A 10,671-nucleotide genomic window follows, 5' to 3' on the forward strand; every position below is an offset into this window, starting at 1 on the left:
CTGCTGGACAGAGTTGGTTGTAGCGGCTGGTGTTTGCTGCTGCTGCTAACTTTGGCTTCATAAATGGAACCATGAATGTCACGGACTTCCGGTCGGACTGGGTGATCCGCGTTTCCCCATCAGATACCGTTCCTCCAGTGACGTGCGGCGTGGCTGATGGCTGGTGAGGCAATCAGATTTACAAATATAGACAACCTGCATGTTATTGTTTACATACCGAGATTTCACGCATGCAGACAACGCCGGAGCGCAAAAACTATTCTTTTACACGCAATGCATGGCTGCGCTGCCGCAGTAAAATAATTTCGTTAACTCAATGAAACTTGGACATGTGGGCAGGGCCGGCCCAAACCTCCATGGGGCCCTAAGCGAAATGTGGTTTTGGGGCCCTCTAGTTCTGCTAACAATGTGGACCGGCTGCAGTCAGCAGTCCGATCATTAGGTCATTCACACACCTGCTATAAACTTATTGCATCTCTGGCTGTTTACATTATATACATATAGGGCTGTTAGTATGTTGGTAATCGGATAAACAAAATTTAAAATAAAACATTGGTAAATCAAACAACAGCAGAGTTACTATCGCATATCAACATCAGGACAATTATTCACATTTGAGCTTCCCTAACAATAACTTTTCTGTAGTTTAGAAAACTAACCTGTAACAATAACAGCTCACTTTCTAAGTTAACCTGAAGAAAAGTAATACAAAAATCTGAAATTAGATTCAGTTCAATAATGAAGAGGAAGGCTCACAGATACACTTATAAAAAATGTCTATGCTCCAGCTTTTCATTTATATATTCATCTTTAGTCAATTTAGAATAGAATAGAATTCAATTTTTAATAGTTGATCTCTGACCTTGTCCAGACATTTATAGCTTTGTGTTCATGTTAGCGACGGGATTTGACTCCTTCGATCGTCACACACATCTCCCAACTACGTGCCGCCACGATGCGCTCCGCCACCCATTTGTTGAGACTGGGATGATATAAAATAAATTTTCCGGTTTGTCGTAAACTTACATTTATGTTAATTATCTAATGTGCAGCCGGCCGCAACGTTCAGTCTATCCGCTCACCTTTATAAATACACCTGCAGCGCTCTGAACCGCCACCAGGCAGCAGCTCCGGGAGGAGAAAAGACTACTGCACTCCAGGCATTGCGCCAGTCATTTTAAGGATGCTTATTGGTCCCCAGGAAAACGACAAAAACCCGGACATTATCACGAATGAATAAAATCTTCCCAGGCCGAACTTGAAAACAGGACGTTATGCTGCAAACAGTTAGCTTTCGTCAACAATTCAGGCAGAAGTGAGAGCACTGCGCAGCGCAAGTAATAAACCGACCAGAACGCAGTGCGCTAAATAATAAAATATAATATAACGAAATTTATCTGCTTCGAGGCAGATAAATTTTCCTCGAGGAATTTTAATAATCGAGGACCTCAAATCACTCGAGGAATCATTTCAGTCCTATATACATGTATAATATAGGATACTTTTATTGGCCAACTGATTTATTGAACAGTTGATTTCTGGGAGCCGATTTCCTTAATTTTGGGGGATCGTGATTGGCTGATACTTAGATGTGGATCTGATCTTATCTTCATCAGCAAAGGTTTATAAATCATCTCTGTCCTCTTCTGCTCTGCAGTGAGACGTTTGACTGACAGACCGACCCACCAGGTCTGAACGTTTACAGCTAACAATATTCACCCCATTGTTACCAACTCAGTGACTTTCTTGCTACATTTAGCAACATTCCCCACACCCATGTTTCCTCTTCAGGCTAAGCCCGGCCGGGCTCCATAGGTAAAAGCACCGCCAGGCCTGGCTCCAGAGTGGGGCCCCGGTGACCCGCGTCCGGGCGAGGGAACACTAAGTCCATTGGTATAACTCATCATAAGGGGTCTTCAGGCTGCGCTTAGTCTGGTTTCTCACGTAGGACCTGTCTCCCTTGGGTGATCCTACCAGGGGCATAAAGCCCCAGACAGCATAGCTCCTGGGATCACTGGGACACTTAAATCCCTCCACCACGATAAGGTGGCAGCCCATGGAGAGGTGTACATTATATACATAAGCTAAATTATGGAAAATCGGTTCATATTGTTAACTGTTCCTGCTTCTGTCTTCTGACCGTAATCCGGAAACACAGGGGAGACATTTCCTCCAGGACTGAAGAAGGTCTCGACGTCAGGGTGAACACCCTCAGTTGCCCTAACTTCCTCTCCAGTAAAGGTCCCCTTTTCTGCTTCACTCTGCTGACTAGAACCTTATCCAAACTCCAGCTGCCTCACTGCCAGCTGCTCCCAGGTCAGTAAAGCTCACCTGGACAGGAAATGTTTCAGCTATAGTCTTCATATTACAATTTGTGTTTTCCAAGGTGAAACAAGGTAGGATGTGAAACTATCCCTGATTTTTTGTGTCTCCTGTATGTTATGAAACATTTTCTCAATTTAATATTTAATTAGATGTGAAAAACATCTTGGTGAAAAACTTGGCATTTTGTCGACACTGATGATTGATCTTGTTGTGAGTCCTGTCTGATCTGAGTCTTTTCCACTAGCATCTCTACAGCTCAGCTGAACTCCAAGGTTCAGGTGGTTTTCCACCATAGTTGCGCATCAGCCATGGGGTAGTGGCTGGGTCCGACATGTAGTGTGGCCCCCAAAGTCTGGAAAGTAGTGGGATGTGATCTGAACTCAACACAAAAACAAAGGAAGCTGTGATAAACTTTCTGCTCAGTCTGTGGCTTTTGGTGTAATGCAAAAAGAAAAGACCCAGGAAAGTCTGCGGGCAGCGAGATACAGGAGAATATGAGCCACTTTAGTGATACAAGCAGTGAATTCAATTTCTGGTCAGTCGTTGCATTTTCCGCCTAACTCTGCATGCTTGGAACCAAGAAGCCATCAATTGAGGGAAACCTGTATTAATGAGTAGAGTCAGCACTAGGAGAGATGGGCTATTATCTAAACTCTGGCATCTCACTAATTGGTTCTGACCAATGAGTAAAAACTCACTGTTTGTGGCTCATGTCACTGGGGACTACATGGACTTCATCACACCTGGCCAGGTGACAGACAGTCATGTGATCATTAACATCTGTGGTTTCTCGTGCTTCGGTTTGGTCACATCAGCAGGATCCAGTCAAGCCGTTGCTGGCTTGGTGCTGCTATTTTTTCAGCTTATAACTTCTCCACATTTGTGGTGCTGCTGCCTGCCTCACCCAGGTAAACTGCCCCCTCCATGGATCCCACCGAGGGAAACATGTTCAATATTGGTCGAACTGGTAGTTATGGCTACTAATTATTTGTGTATCATAACATTTTGAAGCATCTACTGGGTGACGGTTGGGTGGATGGTAAGTTGTTTGGATGGATGGTTGTTTGGACGGTTGGATGGTTGGTTGGTCGGTCCAATGGTTGGATGGAAGGTTGAATGCATGGTTGGTTGGTTGGTTTGTACGGTTGGATGGCTGGTTGTACGGATAGTTTTAACGGATGGTTGGACGGATGGATGGACGGTTGATTGGACGGTTGGTTGTACGGTTGGACGGAGAAGCAAGAGAGGATTCTCAGAGCGAGTTTGGAGACTGAAGCAAACACTCTCCTTATTTTCTCTCCTTTCTTTCTCATTGATTGAGATTTAATCATTTGTCACTCTTCTTTGTGTCAAAGTGTTATGGGTTTGAACCTGACATTTACAGACCCTGATTCCTGTTAACTTACTAACTAACTGACTCACTGACTGACCCATAGCTGAATACAGGAAGAGTAAAATGCTGCAGTAGATGGCAGCGTAGCGCAACCCTAACCCTACTGATGGATGTTGGACTGTAAAGTTGCGCTGTAGCTTTGATAAACATTCAGGTTTGAGTATCTGATTGGCTGAGTGTCTGATTGGCTGAGTGTCTGAGTCCTTCCTGCTAAGTCAAAGTTAGCTTTCCAATAGCGTTGAATTCACTCCATGAGAGACCGGCATGTTCGGCTAATGATTCCAGATTGGTGCCTCAGTTAAATTTAAAGAAACCATCTCATTAATAATTTTATTGACATTAAATTATTGATCCTAATTATTAATAATCACACAAGCCAAACATTGGTGCGATGCCTGATTCCTAACAATAGTTTGTTCTGCAGGTTATTTGACCAATCGTTCCCTAAATGTTTGTTTCATGTTTCTGCCTTTGTTCTTTTTTCCCCCAGACTAGAAAACTTAATGTCTCAGTAAAACCTGCAACGTTTATGATGGCAGTCTTCTCCTGATGTTTGGGAACACCTGCCAGGTAATCAGGATAAGTCAGCCAGGTAGGCAAATCAGTGGAAGATAAACGCCACCAGAATCTAATGTAGATTTTATTGAAACTAAAAGATAGAACAATAAAAATCTGACCTGCAGTAACAAATGTTTGCATATTTAAACACCTACCAACCAAATCTAAAAAGAATTTCAATGCCGAGTTCTTCAGGGCCGATGCCTCGACTCTTCCAGTTCATTCTGCCTGAAATGGTTGGTTCTCATTTACACAAAGGTTCCTACAGCAACAGCTTCACATCAGGTCTGAACAAAGTGAAAATATTCATAAAGTATTAAATTCAACACAATGGGAATGTCAACAGCTGCGGTGGACCACCAGATGGCGCCACTGAGCAATGTCAGGATGGAGGCTGCGTTCATGTTTCTTCTGGTTTTAAAAATAAAATCTGTTGTCTCTCAGTCCAAACGTCTGTCCACAGGAAGTCAAGCAAAGTCATCACCTCTGCTGATTGGACAGCCTGCTGCGGAGGGGCGGGACTTTGGACAGCACCCTGTGAGGGGGGGTTGTCATGGTCGTTACGCTCTTCCTGTTTGGAGAAAGGCTTGTTGCCATGGTGATGGCAGGTAAGGTGGGGGATGGGATCCCTGTAGAAGTCACCAAAACTGGAGGTGGGCTGGTGGTTGCCATAGAAACAGGCTTGGCTAGTGAGGTCTGGATCTCCGCCCGGCGAGCCAACGCAGCCCTCAGCTTCTCCCGCATCTGATCGATCTGCTGCTGCAGCGCCGCCAGTTCTGCAGGAAGGGGCGGGACCACCACCCGAAGTGGCGGGGCCGTATCGGGGACGGGCGGGGTTGCATCAGGATGGGGTTGAGTTACTACTGGAATGGGAGGAGTCACACCCGGAAGGGGCGGGGCATTGGTCCTCACAGAGGAAGAGGAGGGCAGTGAGAGCACCAGACTGGCCAGTGAAGCTGCAGGTCCCCCATTCTCACACAGCCGGCTGCTTGGCCCCGCCCTTGGTTTCATAGGCTCCGCCCTGTCAACCTTGGCCCCGCCCTCCTTCGCCTCTGAGACCGCCAGGCGCGCCAGCAGGCGCCGCGTGTTCAGGGTCTCCAGACTGAAGTGAACTCGCTTGAAGTCTCGAGCATCTGCAGCAGCTGGAGTTTCCTTCCTTGACTCGTTGTTCCACCTGGCAGCGGCAGCGGGTACTGAGGGCCCCGGGGACACCTGGGGACCCGCGGGCCCCTGCCCTCCCTGGGTCTTCTCCAGGCTACAGCTGAACAGAAACAGGCAGATTTTATTCTCTTCATTTACTGATTTATAACATTTTCTGCTCAGTTCAGATTAAAACTGACACAAAAACATGGAGATAAAGTAAAAGAAAACCCTAAAACTAAAAATAAGCTAAATATAAACTTCAACCAAATAAGAAAGTCAAAAAGATAAAGTCAGTTATTAGTATAAAAGGACAAAATATTAATATAAGTTAATATGTGTTTTTTTTCCTAAGCAGGCTTAAAAATATGCAGAGAAATTATAAAATATGATATGATATGATATCTCCATATGACCATATTTAAAAATGTTTATTATGGTTTTATTCTTTGTCCCATCAGAGCCAGAACCTTTTCTCCCTCTCGGCCCGCTGCCTCTTCACGTCGTCGTACGTCAGATTCAGCGCTCGGTGGATCTTCTGCGGGAAAGAAATCAGGAACTCAGTTCTCTGTTCAGGAACATGAAGTTCTTCTCTGAGGTGACATCATGACTCACCTGGGACGTGTGCAGCCAGTACTTCAGGTTCTGCCGGCGGCGGATGTGCGGCAGGACGAGTCGGTAAAACCCATGTTCACCTGCGAGGGTCAGCAGAGCTCCGCCCACTCCGACGCACAGCAACACGAAGAGTCCAGAAAAGTGACTGATGCCCATCTGCAGAGTCTGACACAGACAGCAGTTCCCCAGTCAGCCTGCAGGGGGCGGCGTCAAGTCGGTAACCCCTAACCCTCACCGTGCAGTAGGACACCGAACGCACTGCGCAGTAGGACATCGAACGCACCGAGAAGTAGGACACCGAACGCACCGAGCAGTAGGACACCGAACGGACCGCGCAGTAGGACACCGAACGCACCGCGCAGTAGGACACCGAACGCACCGCGCAGTAGGACACCGAACGCACCGCGCAGTAGGACACCGAACGCAGGAAGACACCGAACGCACCGAGCAGTAGGACACCGAACGCAGTAGGACACCGAACGCAGGAGGACAATGAACGCACCGAGGAGTAGGACACCGAACGCACCGCGCAGTAGGATACCGAACGCACCGCGCAGTAGGACACCGAATGCACCGAGCAGTAGGACACCGAACGCACCGAGCAGTAGGACACCGAACGCACCGAGCAGTAGGACACCGAACGCACCGCGCAGTAGGACACCGAACGCACCGCGCAGTGGGACACCGAACGCACCGCGCAGGAGGACACCGAACGCACCGAGCAGTAGGACACCGAACGCAGTAGGACACCGAACGCAGGAGGACAATGAATGCACCTAGCAGTAGGACACTGAACGCACCGAGCAGTAGGACACCGAACGCAGTAGGACACCGAACGCACCGAGCAGTAGGACACCGAACGCAGGAGGACAATGAATGCACCTAGCAGTAGGACACTGAACGCACCGAGCAGTAGGACACCGAACGCAGTAGGACACCGAACGCACCGAGCAGTAGGACACCGAACGCAGGAGGACAATGAACTCACCGAGGAGTAGGACACCGAACGCACCGAGCAGTAGGACACCGAACGCACCGCGCAGTAGGACACCGAACGCAGGAAGACACCGAACGCACCGAGCAGTAGGACACCGAACGCAGTAGGACACCGAACGCAGGAGGACAATGAACGCACCGAGGAGTAGGACACCGAACGCACCGCGCAGTAGGATACCGAACGCACCGAGCAGTAGGACACCGAACGCACCGAGCAGTAGGACACCGAACGCAGGAGGACAATGAACGCACTGAGGAGTAGGACACCGAACGCACCGCGCAGTAGGACACCGAACGCACCGCGCAGTAGGACACCGAACGCACCGAGCAGTAGGACACCGAACGCAGGAGGACAATGAACGCACCGAGGAGTAGGACACCGAACGCACCGAGCAGTAGGACACCGAACGCACCAAGCAGTAGGACACCGAACGCACCAAGCAGTAGGACACCGAACGCAGTAGGACACCGAACGCACCGAGCAGTAGGACACCGAACGCAGGAGGACAATGAACGCACCGAGGAGTAGGACACCGAACGCACCGAGCAGTAGGACACCGAACGCACCAAGCAGTAGGACACCGAACGCACTGCGCCGTGGGACACCGAACGCAGTAGGACACCGAACGCAACAGGACACCGAACGCACCGAGCAGTAGGACACCGAACGCACCGAGCAGTAGGACACCGAACGCACCGCGCAGTAGGACACCGAACGCACCGCGCAGTAGGACACCGAACGCACCGCGCAGTAGGACACCGAACGCAGGAGGACACCGAACGCACCGAGCAGTAGGACACCGAACGCAGTAGGACACCGAACGCAGGAGGACAATGAATGCACCGAGCAGTAGGACACTGAACGCACCGAGCAGTAGGACACCGAACGCACCGCGCAGTAGGACACCGAACGCAGGAGGACACCGAACGCACCGAGCAGTAGGACACCGAACGCAGGAGGACAATGAATGCACCTAGCAGTAGGACACTGAACGCACCGAGCAGTAGGACACCGAACGCAGTAGGACACCGAACGCACCGAGCAGTAGGACACCGAACGCAGGAGGACAATGAACTCACCGAGGAGTAGGACACCGAACGCACCGAGCAGTAGGACACTGAACGCACCGCGCAGTAGGACACCGAACGCAGTAGGACACCGAAAGCACCGAGCAGTAGGACACCGAATGCAGCAGGACACCCAACGCACCGCGCAGTAGGACACCGAACGCAGTAGGACACCGAAAGCACCGAGCAGTAGGACACCGAATGCAGCAGGACACCCAACGCACCGCGCAGTAGGACACCGAACGCAGTAGGACACCGAAAGCACCGAGCAGTAGGACACCGAACGCACTGCGCCGTGGGACACCGAACGCAGTAGGACACCGAACGCACCGAGCAGTAGGACACCGAACGCAGTAGGACACCGAACGCACCGAGCAGTAGGACACCGAACGCAGTAGGACACCGAACGCACCGAGCAGTAGGACACCGAACGCAGTAGGACACCGAACGCACCGAGCAGTAGGACACTGAACGCACCGAGCAGTAGGACACTGAACGCACCAAGCAGGAGGGTGAATAGACATGTTGATCCCTACACAGGTAAATAAAAATTTGTTTATTTGGATCCCCATTAGCTGTCTCCATGACAACGGCTACTCTTCCTTAAAGATAGATGGATAGATAGACGGACGGACGGACGGATAGATAGATTCATCCTCAGGGAAATTGTAGTTCAGTCTCCCACACAGCACCAATACATCAAATACTTAAACAATTAATTTTTTTTACAACATTTAGCCCAATTCTATAGTCCCTCTATAGAAATACATAAATCCACATTAAAATAAAAATTTACTACAAAAGCAGTTGTAACCATAAACAGACATGTCATCCAGACACTGGGTTTTGCTGGGTTCTGCTGGGTTCTGCTCAGACTGACCTCGGTCACGGCGAACACTCGGTTCCCACAGGGAACCACCTTGTACCACTTGTCGTGCAGCAGGTCCATGTAGCCATCGGACTTGTACCTGCTGATGAACTCGGACAGGTTGGAGCTCAGCGGAGAGTTCTGGGGGAGTCCGATGCCATAACCTGTCGGAGACAGACGGAAACGTTTGTTTCCGTGGTTATTTTGAGACTTTAAATGAACTGATTCTAGAACACGAATTGAACGAACAGATTCTTCAGTTCGTTTTATTGGTTCATTTGAGGACAGCAACTTGGCAAAGATAAAATTCCATAAAATAAATGGAAAAGAAACTTGTTGGACATGAGTTCTGGACCGCGTGTGGACAGATCCCGTCCTCCACTGTCCTGTGCCTCTGCTTCAACACAACAAGTCCAAAAGTCTGTCCATCAGCAGGAGAACCTGCCTGGACACTGAGGGGGACATTCAGTCATTTGATTGAGGCATTTTGGACAAGGGACATGCCTAGAAGACGCAGGATCGTCTCCCACAGAGACAGGACCAGGAAACTGAGACACTGACCTTCGATGGCAAAGGGTTTCCCAACCGTTGCCAGTTTACACTCGGCATCAATGGAAACTTCGTAGTCCAGTAGGGCCTTGTCCATGATGAAGGCATCGAGCTGAGGAGGATCTGTCCTTCAGGACAGAGGGACATGGTTAGTCCAGGTTACCATGGAGACTGATCATTAGAAGTTTGTTTGAGCACCAGAAGCAGACGGAGGAGGTTCCATCTCGTGTGCAACAGAACCTCAGATCTGTCAGAACCAGAGTGGAACTTCCTGTTGGACTCTGCACTCTTACTTTAGGGTGGCGACTCCTTCAGGCGTTGTCGGTTCGTTGAAGCGCCGCATGTACTCGTGCATTTCTGGGAAGCTCTTCTTCATGTAATCTTCAGCGCTGCTCTCTCTCACCGTCCCAAAGCGGAAGCCCTGCGATGGATGGTGCAGCTGGACAAACCAACGAAGAAGAAATGAGAAGAAATCTGCTGTTTAAAGTCTGCTGACTTTGAATCAACCTTTGGGAATTTTGAGTTACACAACATACCAGGGGGAGGAAAAACATTAAGAAATAGCCAGAACCAGAGTACCTGGAGAGAACCTGTACATCCACAGGGAGAACATGCAGACGGACCGAAGTGCTGATTCTAACCCAAGACCTTCTTCCTGCTAGCTTCAAAGCAGTTAGCTGGACTTTCCCTCTTGTTTCCTGAAGATATTTCACTTTTTGGATGAGAGGCTGAAATAACCTCTTCTCTAGTCCAGTTGACCTCTTGAGATTGTGATGTCATGGATGACTGAGAATCTACAACCTTGCCCAGAAACTTTTACTCCTAAACCATCAGATCTAGAAACATCAGATTAGATGTTTCTAGATCTGTCATCCAGACAGATTTCAGCTATTCCAGTTGATCCAAGTTATCAATCAACGCATCAAATTCAGTTAATGATTTAAATGACTTTAAAAACTTTTGACAAAGTAAACCCAGCAGAGAACTGAGTTGTGAATGGATCCCTTCTGGTCCATTCACTCCTAATGGACCAGAAGGGGGCGACAGCAGACAATCACCAGCGTCGTGTCGTTGACTGCAGCGATCCTGCAGGTTAGATGTTCTCAGGTCGTCCCCCCTTCTAGGTCATTTAATTACAATACAGTTTCATTCATAACTT

General features: G+C 49.0%; 1 protein-coding gene across 1 annotated transcript in view; it reads right to left on the reverse strand.

Moving 5' to 3' along the window:
- Positions 1-4,340: 4,340 nt before the first annotated feature.
- The window catches only part of grin3bb (glutamate receptor, ionotropic, N-methyl-D-aspartate 3Bb), a 23,169-nt gene continuing 16,838 nt past the window's right edge, over positions 4,341-10,671 (reverse strand). The window contains exons 4-9 of the mRNA XM_032571911.1: positions 9,806-9,951; positions 9,525-9,640; positions 8,976-9,127; positions 6,032-6,196; positions 5,887-5,954; positions 4,341-5,537 (exon numbers count right to left, since the gene is read on the reverse strand). Coding sequence (XP_032427802.1) covers positions 4,757-5,537; positions 5,887-5,954; positions 6,032-6,196; positions 8,976-9,127; positions 9,525-9,640; positions 9,806-9,951 — 1,428 coding nt within the window. The 3' untranslated portion in view covers positions 4,341-4,756. The remainder of the gene's footprint in view (positions 5,538-5,886; positions 5,955-6,031; positions 6,197-8,975; positions 9,128-9,524; positions 9,641-9,805; positions 9,952-10,671) is intronic.

Source organism: Xiphophorus hellerii, chromosome 9 (assembly GCF_003331165.1).
Source record: "Xiphophorus hellerii strain 12219 chromosome 9, Xiphophorus_hellerii-4.1, whole genome shotgun sequence".
Taxonomy (NCBI): domain Eukaryota; kingdom Metazoa; phylum Chordata; class Actinopteri; order Cyprinodontiformes; family Poeciliidae; genus Xiphophorus; species Xiphophorus hellerii.